The 17,063-nt window shown below is 41.7% G+C and overlaps 1 protein-coding gene across 2 annotated transcripts in view; it reads right to left on the bottom strand.

The window, feature by feature from the left end:
- Nucleotides 1–5,188, bottom strand: part of TRPM1 (transient receptor potential cation channel subfamily M member 1) — a 173,301-nt gene extending 168,113 nt beyond the window's left edge. For both annotated transcript variants that reach the window (XM_050967894.1, XM_050967896.1), the window contains exon 1: nucleotides 5,139–5,188. In XM_050967894.1, coding sequence (XP_050823851.1) covers nucleotides 5,139–5,150 — 12 coding nt within the window. In that variant the 5' untranslated portion in view covers nucleotides 5,151–5,188. The remainder of the gene's footprint in view (nucleotides 1–5,138) is intronic.
- Nucleotides 5,189–17,063: the final 11,875 nt, after the last annotated feature.

The following is a 17,063-nucleotide window of genomic DNA, read 5'->3' as shown; positions in this document are numbered from 1 at the left end:
ACAGCAGAAGAGATTTTAATGCACACAAATGCAGTTCCTCCAATTTGCTTTTTGCTACCAGATGGTTGGGGGAAATTTCTAATACTGCTTACTGGGCATGGTCCTGCAGGCCTTATGTAGGTAAAACTCCCTGAGTGAAATGTGTCCCTCTTCAGAAATCCAGCACAAGGCACATCTGAGAGGACTGATGTGTGCACTAGACGTTGGTGCTGGCCCTCTGGACTGGGTTGACTTTCACCCTCAACGAAGTCAATGTGGGTTTTGCTTGCCTAGACTCTGCAGGATCAGACTTCCTGTGAAGTGCGATGCTGTTGCTGCACTGTTTCACAAAAGAAAGAAAATTCCTGGTAAATATATCCTAATGGGAGTTTTGCTGTTGACCTTAAAGGGAGCAGATGTACTCCTCATACAGTATAGGAGCCTAAAGGAAGTACAAAATACGACTATTTTATAAAGGTGACAAAATGAACCTAGATTTAATTTACAGTGTAACCTCATTTCTACATAATTTAACTTTACTTCGATTGAACGCTCCCTTGGAGGTAGGAACTCTTTATTCTGTGCAGCAGAGGTTTGTGCAGCACCTAGTGCAATAGGGTTTATGACTTGGGCTCATAGGTGTTACTATAGTGCAAATACATAATAATAGCCTTATGGACCCATTGCATCAACCTAGCTTGCAATGTAAATGTTGTGAGTTGTGATCTCACTATTCACAATGAACACTTCTAGATATATTACAACTTCAGTAGAATATTTGGAATTTAAGGGGGGTAAGCAGGAGGGTCTGGGTACGAGGGGGTTGGGCAGATGGGGGAGCAGGTCCCTGTACAGGGATCCCTCAGCTGAGGAGTGATGGGCGCAGGAAGTAGCAGGGAGAGTTTGTGGAGCTTCCTGCAGCTGAGGGAGGAATCTGGGGGTGGGTCTAACCAGGTCCCAGAAGTGGTGTAGGGAAAGAGGAAGTCCTGTCCTCCCCCGACCAGCTGGGACTAGCAGTTGAGCCCAGTGCACGGTAGGAGCCACCAGCCAGCTCTTCCCCACTCCCATCCCCTGCTTCACAGTGATTTACCTCTCTGCTTGCTGCCCTGGGCACCTGAAACATACTGCTGGGGAGGGTCACATGACTGCTCTTGTGGCTTCCCTTTGCTTCCTCATCAGAAAGTCATTTTTCTGCAGGGGACATAAATTCTCTGCATGTGTAGTGGCGCAGAATTCCCCTAGGAGTAGTGTGTGGACACTCTTATTCCAGAATAAGTGTGCCCTGTTCCTGTTTAATTTAACCCCATAGGAATGAGATGCTCTTATTCTAGCATAAGAGCATCTGTATATGGAGTTGAGCAGGAATAATTCCATGTGTGGACAAGCCCTTAGACATTCACATGTCCCAGGGAGATGGAACCTTTTCTCACACAGGTGACTGTGTTTAAGTCAGGGGAACAGGGTAGGGGGAAGGATGTCAGTCTTTCAAACTGCTGTTGCTCTCAGAAAAGTGTGCCTCAGATATAGAGAAATATTTTTATAGCAAAAATAACCAAAAGTAGCAGGGTAGGAAAGAGCTTTGAGGAGCTTCGTCTTTAGAAGCTGCAGAGGAAGTAGATAACTACAGCCATAGAGAACTTAAGAAGCAGACAGGGAGAGAAAGAGCTGGATGCAGTGTTTATAGTCATGTATATTTTTCACGTGGCTGATGATGATGCAGCCAGACAGCACTGCACAGAATTAAAAACATAGGACTGCCAGTTTGACAGCATTAGGCTTTTCTATTTTCTTACTAGCATTTTTGGAAGTAATCTTGCTTTAATAGGGAGATAGATATTATGAGCTAGATTCACTGGTACCTTCTGGCTGCTTTGGGCTGTTCTGCAGACTCAGCTTGACTGGTTTGTTACACCAGGTGTATAGCTGCTTCGTATCACCCGAACAGTGCAAAGCAGCCAGAACATACTATGCATCTGGCCCATAATTCAACCCGATTTCACTGTTCGCATAGTCAGTGACCACATGCAGAAAATGAAAATTTCAAATTTGTGGATACAATTTGATCTGGAATAAAAACAATTATAGATATTTTGGTCCAAATAAATGCGAATGCTTTTGTCTCCCTTGACAAGTGAAGTCAAGGTGAAATGACATTCAAGATACTTATCCTTAAAAATATGTTCTTTAGTTTGCAAAGTGGAGTTTTATTAGGATTGCTGCTATAGTCTTTTCCAATAGATTTTGAGAGACCAGTGAAAAAATAACGACAAGGAGTCCTAGTTGCACCTTAGAGACTAACAAATTTATTTGGGCATAAGCTTTCATGGGCTGGAACCCACTTCATCAGCTTATGCCCAGACAAATCTGTTAGTCTCTAAGGTGCCACAACGACCTCTCGTTGTTTTTGCTGAGACAGACTAACATGGCTACCACTCTGAAACTTGGGAAACAATGTCACCGCACTTCCTGGTATCAAACCACTAAGCATAAGACTGGATTTATGGGGGGAACATGGAGATGATTCTTTGCCTCCCTACCTAATCTTTGTACTGCCACCAACGCCTCTGCTATGGGAGAAGTGGAGCCCAGCTGCTACCGCTGGGGCCTGAACAGAGATTTTCTAAGAAAAAAATCTATGTAAGAACAGGGGGTTGGGGCCTGCTAGAAGAGCGTGTCTGCATTCTGGCAAATTTGAGATTTTCTGTCTTTTGCTCCAATTATTTGACTCCAGAATCCAGAGTAGCCAGCATAACTGATGTAAAGTAAGTGTTCAGAACTCCATTCCTTTGCTTCAGACTAAATGAGATCGAGGAGGACTTTAAGGAAGTACTACAAAATACAGGGGCACAAATTAGAAAAATCCACTCATTTAAAAGTTATGAGTCTTCTCTTGCTTATTCCTTTCATCCATTTCTTTCTCTCTCCTACACCCACTCATTCACTCCATCTGTCTCCATCAGCCACCTATTTCTTTCTTTGTCCTAATTTCAATATATTTTTTTCTCTCCCATTTTAATTCTCTCCTCTTCTTTCTTCATAAGCAGCCTCAGCTCAGCTTAGGCTAGCTGCTAAGTCCAAGCCCTCTCAATGCCCTGGGTCCAAGCTAAGGACACTGGTCTGAGATTGGGCAGCTAGCCTGAGCAGGGCCGGCTCTATAGTTTTCGCCGCCCCAAGCAGCGCACCGAATTGCCACTGCAGAGGGCGGGGGCAGTCCGTGTGCCCTTAAGGTGGCTGGCGTGTTTCCGCGGCGGTGGCAATTTGGCGGCAGCTTCTATGTTTAGCTGAAGCCGCTGCGGACAGCTAAATATAGAAGCTGCTGCCGAATTGCCACCACCGCGGAAACTCATGGGCCGCCTTAAGGGCACACAGACTGCCCCTGCCGTCCGTGGCGGCAATTCGGCGCACTGCTTGGGGGCAAAACAACAGGGACTGCCGCCCCTCGCAGATTGCCGCCCCAAGCACCAGCTTGGAATGCTGGTGCCTGGAGCCGGTCCTGAGCCTGAGCCACTGCTAGTACTGCAATATCCACAGTGCTATTTTAGCATACTAGCTCGAGCTGAGCTAGTGCAGATCTATCTATCTGTTCTGGGAACCACTGCTCCTAGCTGCAGTGTGGACATCCCCAGGTCAAAGTGTCTTTTCAAGTACATCAACAGAGCGTGTGTGTGTTTTACTACATTGGCAGAGGTACATGCCGATAGATAGCTTGCGGATAGTTATACTCCTCACTACAACATTTTCTGTGTGTGTGTGTGTGTGTGTGTGTGTGTGTGTGTGTGTGTGTGTGTGTGTTTTGAATCGGACTCAGGTTTGTGGTATCACAATGGATCATAAGGAAACGTGCAGATCTTGTGTACTCTGCAAGGGTTCCCAAACTGTGGTACATGCATCACTGGTGTTACGTGACCTTGCTGTTCCATCTATTCACTTCATAACAAATTTGTAAGAAGTGGTACATAAACCAATAAAGGTTGGGAACCACTGACTGTCAGATAAATACTATGGGCCATATTTCACCACTTGTGTCAAAGGGGAGTTCTGCTTTTCAAAAAGATCTATAGTATGATACATCTCCCTGTAAATTAGGCAGAAATGTGGAAGAAATATTGACTCAAGTCTTCATTTGATCTGAGCAGTATTAGTCTATTGTGTGCACAATACCATTGTAATGGGTCTTAGATTTTTCTCTACACCTCTGCATTCTCACTGCAGTTCTGGGGCTGGATTAAGAGCAAGATCAGTCCCAATGCGGACATAAAACTGCAGAGTTCTTTATTTGCTTCGTCTATTCTGTAATTCATGGGGAAATGGCTTTATTTCACACTATGAAAGCCTCCCTTTGGTTTTAAATGTTGCAGATATGATTAATTTTAGAACCTCCACCTCCAGTAACAGAACTGCAGACAGAACTTTCAAAAACGAAAACCATCTTTATCATTAATATTTTTAAAAATCCTACTGACAACATTCAGTACATTTTGATTAAAACCAAAATTTAATACAGCATCTCTCTGCAGGAAATGAAAGTGCCTGGTGAAACAATCAGGTGTAGAAAGCATGGGAGATACTAAAGGAACCTGAACTTTGATGGGTCAGATACATAGCAAAAGTAATTTGTTTGAGCCGATGCTTCTCTTAAAACATTCTTCATTCAACTAATAGCTTAGATCTAATAATTCATGAACATTGGATGGATGATTAATAGTAAATATACTCAATTGAAGATACACCAGGATCTGATGTCTCCTGATTTAGGTAAAATGTACTCCAAATATCAATTTGAAGTTATGCATTCAGAGAACAGCTAAAGTCCTTCTTGAACAAGTTAAACCTGAATTCCAACATTCAGAATGGTGACAACATGCCAGAAATCTAACACTGAGAGGGTTGCACACTTTGCACATAACACTGCACACTTTGCACATTAGCAACCAGGGAAGGGATAATGAGAGATACCGCTTTCCTCAAACTGGCAGAGCAACGGGCAAGGTGAACCCTTACAGCATGCCAGTTTGCCAAAGCCCCATAGTCATATGTTTTTTGGGTTTTTTTGGACAGATAATGTTACATATTCCCCATTCCAAAAGCCCCCAGTTCATTTAGCTTTAAACTCTTGCCTAGTTTAAAAAAAGAAAAAGAAAAAGAAAAAGAAAACCTACCTTTTCAGACATAGGGAAAGCAACATAGCCTTTGGATATGTTAGTTCTACATGTATGCAGATAGTGTTTGGTGTAAAAAAAAAAATCAAACTATTCCCATCTCTCAACTCCTGGAGGGTTTTTTTTTAGCTCTGCTACACTGCAAGGGTAGGTACAAATGTCTGCTCTTGGTATTAGAATAAGGCTAATTCCTAATTCCCTTGACTAAGCCTCCCTGCTGCTAATGGCTACTACAGGTTTTATTCCTATTAAAGAGACTTGCTGGTTGCCCAAGGTGACAGTGCTGTGTCATGGGTAATCATGAAAGCGATATGGCAAAGGGCCTCTAAAACCTTAGCTTTGATTAAAAAGATCAAATGGTTTAGTCTTCAGCCTTTTAAGTCTAAAATAATGAGCATGCAGTTGTGCTGAAGTTTTCTGTATTAGCCGATGTACAGTAGAGTCATACAAAATGTTACTCACTTTCCATTCACCAGCTAGCCTTTTGTATGAAGAGTTAGTGACAGCACAGTGGGTCAGGCTGATAACACTCCCCAGTTGGCAGCAGTCATCTAAAGAGGAGAATATTAAACAATGGTAGCGTGATACAGGAATGAGCCAATGTATATTTGTATTAACCTGAAGATCAATGCACGTCAATCCATCTTGTTAGCTGTGTCATTTAGAATCAAGTTAAATTACAAGACAACAAGGGGACGGACAAATCCTGACAGGTTCTGCTGACAGTGGGAGCAAGAATAATGAGAGTTGCGGGCGCCCAGAACACATCAGGGATCTGGTTCACTGTTTTTTAACCAGTGAAAAGAAGTGAGAACCTAGCAACCTAGTAAAGCACAATAAAATTCTTTAACAGCAGAGCTGAAAACCTTGTCATTGAATAGGCAGTTTTCAAAGGCAAATGAAAGGATAAAATGTAGAGCTTGTCAAGGTCTTTCCAGATAATTAATTCCCCTTCCTATACAGGAAAAAAATATACTGGTATAAAGGTGCCTTATACTGATATAACTTAATCCAGACTGGGAAGGTTATATTTCTAGACCTAGTTAAAGTGGTACAAGTTTTATTATTAAGCAAGACCTCAACTTGCTCAGCCTTTTAAGCATTTTCTAGGCACAACTGGGGTGAAGCTATGGCTAGACATATGTGGAGTGTGACGTTGCCCCTAATATTCTTCATACAAATATTATGATATGAATATGGCATAACAGATATATTGCATGCAAGATGGGTCATATGAGATATCATTGGAAAGGTTATGATTTACTGAATGTGATTATCCAGCTTGTATGCATGTATCACTGTTGTATCTGACGTTAGGAATATAAGCTCTGTATCAATTGCAGAAGTGTTTGCATCTGGGAAACACCCACCAGATAGTAGGCAATCAGCCTGAATGGGCCATTAGGAAGAACAATAAGACTCCGAAGATACTAGTCTCCCGCCTTCCTGAGAAGCTTCCTGGGTTGCTGTTTTGACACTACAGGGTCAGACGATTGTGTCACCTGGTACTAGCCCCTATCTTGGATTTTCAGTGTTTTCCATTAAGGGCACGTTTTCACTGGCAACGTTAAAGTGCTGCCGCAGCAGCACTTTAACATGTCTTGTGTGTTCGTGGCAAAGCACTGGGAAAGAGCTCACCCAGTGCTATAAAAAAAACACCTCCAGGGAGTAGCTACCAGCACTGGTGCACTATCTACACTGGCACTTTACAGCGCTGAAACTTGCAGTGCTCAGGGGTGTGTTTTTTCACACCTCTGAGTGAGAAAGTTGCAGTACTGTAAAGTGCCAGTTTAGACAAGCCCTAAGAGGGGTGAGGGGCCAGACTGGGAAACAAAAGATTCCCGCCATATGTAAATTCTATTTAAGGCTGGAGAATGAGTTAATCTGGTTCTTCACTGAATCCCCGCCCATGATGACTGCTGTAAACACCTAAAATTGATTGAGGGAGAAGGACTGGGACCCAGGCCGAGAAAGGTCAGCCTTTGAAGAGTATACCTGGAGATTTAAGCTGCAAGCAGTGCAGTTTACCTTCAAGAAACTCTGCAACCTGCACAAAAAAAATTCAGGGTGAGAAATTATTATTTGTAGCCACTTTCTTTAATGTTTTACACCTAGTTTGCATGTTTTGTTTTATTTGCTCAGTAATCTGCTTTGATCTGTTTGTTATCCCTTACAATCACTTAAAATCCATCCTTTGTCGTTAATAAACTTGTCTTTGTTTTCTATAAACTAGTTTGTGCAATTCATATGGAGGGCACGTGCAAAGAGTGGTGCATATCTCCCTCCGCATTGAGGGAGGGATCGATTTTTATGAGCTTGTGCTGCACAGATCTCTCTATACAGCTCAAGACAATATAATTTTGGGTTTATACCCCAAAGGAGGTGTGCATATGAGTGCTGGGTAAATTGCCGAGCAGAATCCTTCCACACATTGCTGATTTCAGTCTGTGTCTGCAGCTGGGTGGGGCCTTACCTGTGTGTGTGCTAGAGAAGGCTTGAGGGCCTGGCACAGCAAGGACAGGGTGAGGAAGCCCAGGCTGGTAGAACGGGCGGGTCAGTGGGACCCCAGCATATCAGGTGACACCCAAAAGGGGGGTCCAACCCGTCACATGGAGGATATTTGGAGTTGAAGTATGTGAATGTGTCGCTAATATGTGTATCTGGTCAGCCATGCTTTAAATGAGGCATGACTCTGCATTAGCCATTATTAGATTGGACAGCATCATTTACACCTTTAAAATAATGCAGTGACATGTCTTCATTTAGCTGGACAAAACAAAAAAATAAAGATTTCTCAAGAAGTGAATAAGGTTGCCAAATGACAACAATATACCTGCCTATCATAATTCATCATAAAGTCAAATGTTTAAAAGCACACATCATATGTTATTAATTTGAACATATTGAACCAGATCCTCAGTTTGTGTAAGAGGGCACAGCTGCACTGAAGTCAGTGCATGCATCTACATCAGCTGAGGATCTGGGCCATGTAATGTATATTTCTTTTTAAAAAAGGGGTTTGAGTTGTGTATTCATTTTGAGGTTTCTGGTGAAAGAAAAGTATTAATCTGGGGGGTCAGAGTTAAGAAAAAACAATGTCATGAAATATTCATTTCTTTGACTTGAAAAGGTTGGATTTTATAACTGATTGGTGGTGGTGAAAATGAAAGAATTGTGAGGGGAACAGCCATATAATACAGAAACTATGCGTTCATACATAGAGTACATAATACTCTTGACCATAAAACTTCTGTAATTTTGTGCCTTTAAAAAGTCAACATGTACTGCTTAATAGTATAAATGTCTCATCCACGTAGTTCATCCCAAGTAAAGGAAACACCACACTAAGGCCAGATCTATACTATAAATGTATGTAGGTGACACTACATCGCTTAGGGATCTGAAAAATCCACATGTCTAAGCAATGCAGTTATACTGACCTAACCACCGGCGAAGACAGCACTGTGTCAACGGGAGGGCTTCTCCCGAACACACAGCTACTGCCTCTCATGGTGGTCGATTAACTATGCAGCCAGGAGAAGCTCTCCCATTGGCGTAGGAGCATCTTCACTGAAGAGCTACAGTGGCTCGGCTGCACTGGTGAAGCTATGCTGCTGCAGCGTTTTAAGTGTAGACCTACCCTAAGCTCTGCAGCATGATAAACTGACATTTCACTAGTCCTTCAAGTGACATCTACTTGGTCATTATCACTTCATTTTGTTTTTCACAGGGCTAATAACTCTCCCACACACACACACTGTCAAATTTGCAGGAAAGAGCAAACAGGCAGTAAAAAACTACTCTAATCCAGGAGGACAATTAAGCAGCTAGCGTTGATTCCTAATTATTCTATGAGCTACGTTACCCAACAGTTTTAGCAGAATGAGAATTAGGCTGTTTCAGAATACTTAATGTTGCCTACTTGGCCAGTGAGGAGGTGATGATATACGTCCTGATCCAGATCCCACTGAAGTTACCTTTTCACTGACTTCACTCGGGTTGGATCTGGCCCATATAGCGCTATTAGTCAGCTCATACTAAATAAAAAAATGACACGTAACTGATGGCCCATTCCTTTCCTTCTAATCACTACCTAGACTTTTAAAATATTAATCAATTCACAATGCATAGCTCTGCTGTCCTTCTGTTCTACACATCTGAGGCATTCTCGTGAGCAGCAGGGTACTGAAAAATACAAGAATCCTGCCCTCTCGGGGATTCAGGCAGTCAGATTCTTCCATGCCTGCTCACAAGCACGGAGCAAAAAGAATTACACAACCTTTATGTATGTGCACACACAGTCCTGGCCTTTGTTTTTTTAATTTTATCGTAGGGATGTTCTGCATTGGAGACATACTTCTAACCTTTCTGCTGCTTTCATTCTGAGGACCCAATGGATCTTATCTCTTATTCTGCTATCATGATCAGTAAAGAGAAGAAATATGGGATATTTAAAGTTACATTTTGGGCTTGTTGGCCTCAACTGTTTCTCCTAAATATTAACATACTCACACAAAACACGTTTCCATAATTTTTCCTAAACATAATGCCAATGTTCTTTTACTATTAATTAATTCACACAAAGCAGTTTTTTTATAAAAAGATTTTGCTGCTATATACGCTGTTATTTCTGCCGTGCTATATGTATGCACCACACTTTTGGCTTGGCTCCATTTTAACATAAGTGTAAAGCAGCAGCAAATCCACTGAGGTCAGTGGAGTTACATCAGTGTAAAACTAATATATGCATCAATGTGGAATCAAACTCAAAAACCCTGACACACTTACAGGCTAAAGATTTGATTCTGCCCCCACTGAAGTTAATAGGAGTTTTGCCTAATCTTGCTGGCACTCACAAAACTCCTACTGACTTAATTTGTGTAAGATCAGACACTAGTTCAGTTATACAAGACTGCTGAGGAAAAAAATGAGGCAATGTTATCTAGTGAGAGAGCATTAGAAGTGGACTCAGGAGTCCTGGATTCTAGTACTGGCTCTGCCACTTCATTGTGCCTCAGTTTCCCCACTTGTAAAATGGGGATAATACAACTGACATCCTTTGTAAAGAGTTTTGATACCTATGGGTAAAAAGAGTGAAGTGTTATACAAATGCAAAGAGACAGGAAAGGTGTGGACGGCAAGGGACTAGTGTTGGCCTGATACTAGTGCTGGAAGGCTTTGACAAAAAGTGGGGCAAAAGAAGAGCACTTGGTAGGCAAGATATGGGAGGCTGATAGTGGCAATAACGAAAGGAGGGGGAAAGTACTTTGATTTGTAGCAGACCAATGTTAAAATAAAACTATTTGCTTCTAAAATATAGTGTTATATAAATAGCAAAGAGAACATTAATATTAAACTATGCTGATTCTAATGTTAAAAAGAAAGTAATGCTCAGGGGTAACAATATATTAACATTTTGGAGTGGGTTGCTTAGATTATGACTGATGATAAATGGAGGTACATTTGGCAAACCTGTTACTGCAAGAGATTAAAACAGGCTGTACTGTTTTGGAACTGCTAAAGCTCCAGGTATTGGACGCTTGTGTAGACTGGTGAACATTACTATTTTTATACCGATCAATAAACACAAACTACTCAGTTGTCCCTGTGGAATGATCACCTCCATTTTACAGGTGAGAGTCTGAGGTGGTTGGAGTGCTGCCACTTCTACCCACTGCGCAGCACATTAGAGCTGGGCAAAAGTTGGTGAAGCTGTTTGGTGAAAATATTTTCACCAACGCTTCATATTTTTGAATACTTTCAACCAGTTAATAAAAAAAATCCCACAAACAGTATCAACAGGTTTGAATTTTTTCATGAAAAAGTTTCCACTCAAATTAAAAAAAAACCAATTCTATTAAATATTGTTATTTCACATTACCTTGTCCTTCCTCCCCACTGTAATTTGTTTGATATAACTATAGCGAGTTAAAACTCAAATTTTCCAGTCCATAGGAAATTCTGATGTTTTGAAAAAGGTGGTGGCCTGATTGAGAACAATAATTTGATATTTCCAAATTTTCTGGGTAGAGAGAAAAAGAAGAAATTCTGAAATTTTGTGTTTTGGAAAAATGGAACCGTTGAAGTTCAATTTTTTTCAAAAACTAAATGTTGCGATTGGTTGTGAGGACTCCTGAGGAGTCAAAATTAGAAATGTATGGCTGGAAGGGAGCTCAGGAGATTATGTCATCCATCTTCCTGCTCTGAAGCAGCACCAAGTATACCTAGACCATCCCTGGCAGCAGTGTTGCCAACTCCACATAGCAGGAAGTCACCAGACAAACCCTGAAAAGTCACTAGATATAGCTGTTTAAGCACTCAAAAGGAGTCAAAATGTCACCGAACAAAAATTTCACAGAGAATTACATATATACACCCCCCCCCGGGCGAGTATAGTCACAAAGTCATTCACAAGCAGCTCAATAGTGTTAATAATATATCCATTCTATCTTCGTCTTATAATTCTGTCGAACACCAGAAGCAACTACAACAGTACACTGTCATCATCAGGAGGGTGCCATCTGCTCACTGGGAAGGAAACTGCAGCCCTCTGCTCACTGGGAAGGGCGCTTTGTACATTGCAGTCCAGATTGGCTGGTGTTGGTTAATTTCAGCTGAGCCTCCCTTTCTTGCCAACCTGGATTTGAGCCAGCAGGTTAGTGAAAGGGAGAGCCCAGAGAGCCAGGGAGACGAAGGCATTCACCGGACCTGAGCTTGGCACTGCAGGGAGCCAAGAAAGTAGATTTAAAAACAAAAATCCACTAGCTGGACCCCTTCCCCCTCCCCTTCAAGGGTTTCATTTCTGAAAACAGCTGGGCAGGTAGCCTGAGGCCAAGTGAGGGGAAGTAAAGGAGAACTGAAATCAAGCAAGCTCTACCTTTGATCCTGTGGTAAGAGCTTCATTCCTGGAGGCACGGTGTCCCCCCTTCCCCGCCCCATTGGGGCACATGGTCCTATCTCATCCCACCCCACCTTCCATCCATGTGGCTCTCCTCGCTGGCTAACCTGCCTTCCCCGCCCAGCCCACTTCATTAGCCACCTTTTCCTGAATCACCGGGTGCGCTACCTACTACGGAGCAGCGAGAAAGAACACATTTGGGTAAAAACAAGCCCTGGCTAATGTACTGCTCTCTCCAAAGTGCACCTGGCTTGAGCAAAGTATTTAATTAGCCTCCATAAACTTTTTTTCCTCGCCTGCAGATTATAGTGATCTCAGCCCAAGAAACCCTGGAATGTGATTCCTTCTGAGGACATGCTCAACTGAGATGTAATGACATTGACTTGGTGTGCACCAGAATGTAATAAGAAGAGCATGGAATGGATTTTATTAACACTACTGAGCAGCTTGTGAATGATTTTGTGACTGGACATTGGTGACTTCTTTCTCTGAATGTCACTGTAATCGGCAGTGGAAGTCGCTAGATTTGTCTCTTGTCACTTTGAAACTTATTTTCTCACTAGGGAAACCAAACAGTCACTAAAACTAGTGACAAAGTTGCTAAGTTGGCAACACTGCCTGGCAGGAGTTTGTCTAACCTATTCTTAAAAGCCTCCAATGACTGGGATGCCACAACCTCCCTGGGAAGCCTATTCCAGTGCTTAACTATCCTCAGGGTTGGAAAGCTCTACACTGTAACCATTAGTAGCCTCTCATATGCAAGACTGCAAGTTCTTTGGGGCAAAGACTGTTTTTCATATTTCATTTGCGTGCATTAGATAGCACAGTGGGGCCCTGATCTACAACTTCTAGGAACTACCACAGTACAAATGATTAATAAATAATAAAGAATGCTACAAATACAATTAGATAAAACAAATTACAGACTATAGAACAGCCACTTCATTTGAAAAAAAACCCACGTGGTGAAGCACAATGGCAAAATTCCCATTGACTTCGAAAAGCAAAAGACAGCTATAATAATAATTATAACAAATGAAGGAAAGGAGAAGTTAATAGTAATGAATATAAATCAGAAGATAAGAACTGTAGAAAATTGATAGGGGAAGAAAAAAGATACATGGAGAAATATATGGCCAACAGGGTGAAGGATAATCAGAAGGAGAGCCTTTAAGTATATTGGGAACAAAAAGAATCCTAACAAAGGTACTTGTTCAGCACTACATGAAAATGATAGAATTGTCAATAATAATGCAGAAAAGGCAGAGTTCAATATATATTTCTGTTCTGTATTTGGGAAAAAACAGATATGTTGGGCTATCATATCCTGATGAAATACTTTTCATTACAGTAGTAACATCAGCTACTAAAGTTTAGACATTTTAAAATCAGGAAGTCTGCATACTGTGGATCCAAGCATTTTAAAAGACCTGTCTGAGGAACTCACTAAACAGTTAATTAATAGTTAGTTAATGCTAATTTTCAATAACTCTTGGAACACCGGGGAAGTTCCAGAAGACTGGAAGAAAGGTAATGTTGTGCCAGTATTTAAATAGGGTATATGCTGGATTCTCCATTTCTGGTCATTTTAAAATCAAGGTTGGATGTTTTTGTAAAAGATATGCTCTAGTTCAAGCAAGAATTATTTTAGGGAAGTTTTATGGCCTCTTGTTATACAGGAGGTCAGACTAGATGATCACAATGCTGCCTTCTGGCCTTAGAATCTATGAAAAAGTTTAGTGCGTAATTAATCACTTGTCAGTCTGTGACATTCAAATACTTTTTCCACAGCTGAAACTGGTAGGTTTTGAAGCTATTCTCTGTATTAAACTTTACTCTTCTTTATACGCTCCCCAAGTATTTGGCAGCTTTACTGTTCCATTAAAGAGCACATTAGAACCCAATATCTTTGGTATTTTTACTAATACAGAGCAGAGGATACCATAAAGAAGTTCTTTAGATGCTTCCTCCCACTTGTATTGAGAAAGGGCTAGATGACCCTCTCCAATGGCAAAAGCTGCAGAAAGGGATAATTGGGGAGGAAAATCTTTGCTAATCTCACCTGCTCTTCCCACCCAGCCTGCCCAGTTCTTGATCTCTCTTCCTGTGCAGACCCCTGGAGCAGTGGAGGTGTCTCAGGGTTGGAGTATCTGTATTGTGAAGGCAGCTGAGGCCCCATTTAATGTGGAGGGACATGATTCCTTCTCCCCAACCCCCCAGAACACATCTCATATGTATTTAGTAGAGAGTCAGGATTAAGGGATCTTTCCTGCAAAATGCTGAGCACTCAGGCCCTGATCCAGCAAAGCACATCCTGCTCTACTTCAACCACGTTAATAGTTAAGCATGTGCTTGAGCGCTTAGATAGATCAGGACCAGAGTGCTCAACGCCTTGCTGGACTGATTCCTAATTTAACCATTGACCTGAAAGAGGCACCTTCTCTCTCCTTCACTTTACTAGGAAATAGAGGTTTTTTTTTTGATGTTAATTGAATAACCAAATATTATTTGAGATTTTTGGTGGTTTCTCGAAGAAAAATAAATTTAATTGGAAAAATAATTATTGAAAGTTGCTATTAACATTCAGCCACTTTGGGAATGGAAGCTAGAGTTTTTTGTGATGTGGGTAGCAATTCAGTCATAAGAATTAGTTTTCCCAGTCTGTCAGCCACAATTATCCTAGCCAGAAGCCATTGTTTTCTTATCTAAAATTGTCAGAGTAGCACATTTGCCTTGGCAATGTTACATATTGAGGTTACTGTCTTTGGCATAGCATTGTTGAAACTATTCTGTGGCTTCCAGAAACTGGAAACTATTCTAGTTTCTAGTCATATTCTTCAGTCTTGAATTTCTTTTCTTCCTTGCAGTAATCCCATAAAATTGAATCTGCTCTACAAGATCTCTCCCTCCAAAGTGCTCTATTCAATGTAGGGCAGTCTATTAATTACAGTTAATTCATGCGATTAACTCAAAAAAATTATTCACAATTTAAAAAATTAATTGCCTCACAGTCTTTTTCCTTTGATCTTGATCTGTTGGACTCTCTTACCCACATATTTGTCAGGACTGTGCTTAAAATGCTCAAACCACCTGAGCCTGCACTCCTTCATTTTTTCGTTACTTTGAGCATGTCTAACACATTCCTCATTTGGTCTTCCTTGCTTATACCACTCATCCATCTCATCATTCACATTTCTTTGGAACAGATCATTTGCTCAAGTGCCTTCTTTATTGCCCAATATTCAGCATCACACACTTAAACTGTCCGGCTTCCATTGTATAGACTTTCCCTTTTAATCTTACTGGTGTCTTCATGTCTCATTCTTCAATCTTACATTTACCAGTTTCAAACTTACTACTTTCAGAATCTTGGTTTTCTGTTCATCAAGATAAGCCAAAGTGAAAGCCAATATCATACCGAACTGGAAGGTGTTCCTTTCGATTTAAATTATTCATTTTGGATGGTGGAAAGTGTGACTAGAGCAGTGGTCCCCAACCTTTTTGTCTGGCACCCGCCAGATGAAGGACCACTGCGGCGGTGGAGCACCCGCCCAAATGCCGCCATGCCCCTGGACTAGAGAGACTTGTGGATTCATAATTAATGTGACCATGAACAAGACTTTCATTAGTCCTTACATTTTATTTAGTTCAGAAATGGATGTTCCTATCTGTGTCTCACAGCCTCGACAACGGTCTTATTGAGTACTTTTTAAGCAGGTGTGGGCTTCTCTGAAACCATTGCCCTGTGAGTCCAGTCACACTTCCCTAGGCCTTTCACACCATCCTGTACCGGCAGATGGCGCTAGCAAGCCATTTGCTAAAAGTATTTCCTCCTGCTGTGTGCAGGTCAAAGACAAACAACAGAATGTGGTGTAATTAGCCTGCAATTTAGCAATACTGGGAAGCCATACTCCTTCAGTGCGGGTTAACCAGACCTTAATAATCTGTACCCTACAGCCCCATTCCCCAAACTATCAGCCAGATCCCAGCACTGCTGTTGCTAATACCCCTCCAACCTTTCCCTCCCTACAAGCATTGCGACGGGGGAAAGAGGGGACTGCTATAAGCATAAGCAGACAGTGTCCCCCACCTTCTTTTCTGGGGCTACCCAGGCCCAGTTCAATTTGAACAGGGAAGCGGCCCCCCTAATAAATGAGTACCCATGGTAGACCTTTGGCAAGCTGCAACAACTTGAATATGCCTAACCTAACGTACCACACGGTCACTAAGGTGAAGTTGAAACAAATCATTCTGCTCAGACCAATCTGGCAGTAAATTAAAAAATTCCTTCATGGCCCCAAAGAGGTGACAGGCATGACACCCACAGCTAGGCCCAGAAACCTGGTTAATCCATGGAAGGATGCAGAAGTCGGATGTAGCTGTTCCTGGGAACATAATGGCACCATGGGTCAGAGAGAACAGACTTATAATAAATCTATCCCTCAGCATGCAGAGGCTGAGACAGGGATGTGTTTCTCCTGCAGGCCCCGACAAAGCATCTACCATTGCTGGGAAAGAGGGAGGGGGACACAGGAGAAGAAGCCACATTTCCTATACGTTCGTATTCCATGGTTATGGCCTACCATGCTATCCAGCAAAATGATTTCAGAACTGGGGAAGCATGGATGGGACTCAAGAATGAGTGATCCAAATTGAGGGAGTGTTTTTTTTTTGCAAGTTATAAATGTTCATCTACTTTTTCCATAGTTTTCCACAGCTGTGTAGCCTTTGATATTGAATAGTCCATCTGAATAAAAGTGGGGAAGAGAATCCAACTTGAAGCCCTTTTCCTAATTCAGCATCAAACAGAACCAGGCCTTATGCCAATAGTGCCTTGTCAATAAATGGCTAAATTTCCAGTCTTCTTCCTTTGTCACATTTAGCAAAAAATAGTTCTCCCTACAGGAGCCATGTTGTTTTAATGGAGTGAAAGCAGATCTTCTGCATTTATGTCTCACTTCTACAATACTATAATCAATCCACATGACTGCCCTTGGAGTCTTTTTTTTTTTTTTGGTTCAAGCCCA

This window comes from Gopherus flavomarginatus, chromosome 9 (assembly GCF_025201925.1).
Source record: "Gopherus flavomarginatus isolate rGopFla2 chromosome 9, rGopFla2.mat.asm, whole genome shotgun sequence".
In the NCBI taxonomy this organism is placed as follows: Eukaryota; Metazoa; Chordata; order Testudines; family Testudinidae; genus Gopherus; species Gopherus flavomarginatus.
The sequence above is the reverse complement of the archived record's forward strand: the minus strand, read 5'-3'. Positions and strand labels throughout refer to the sequence as shown.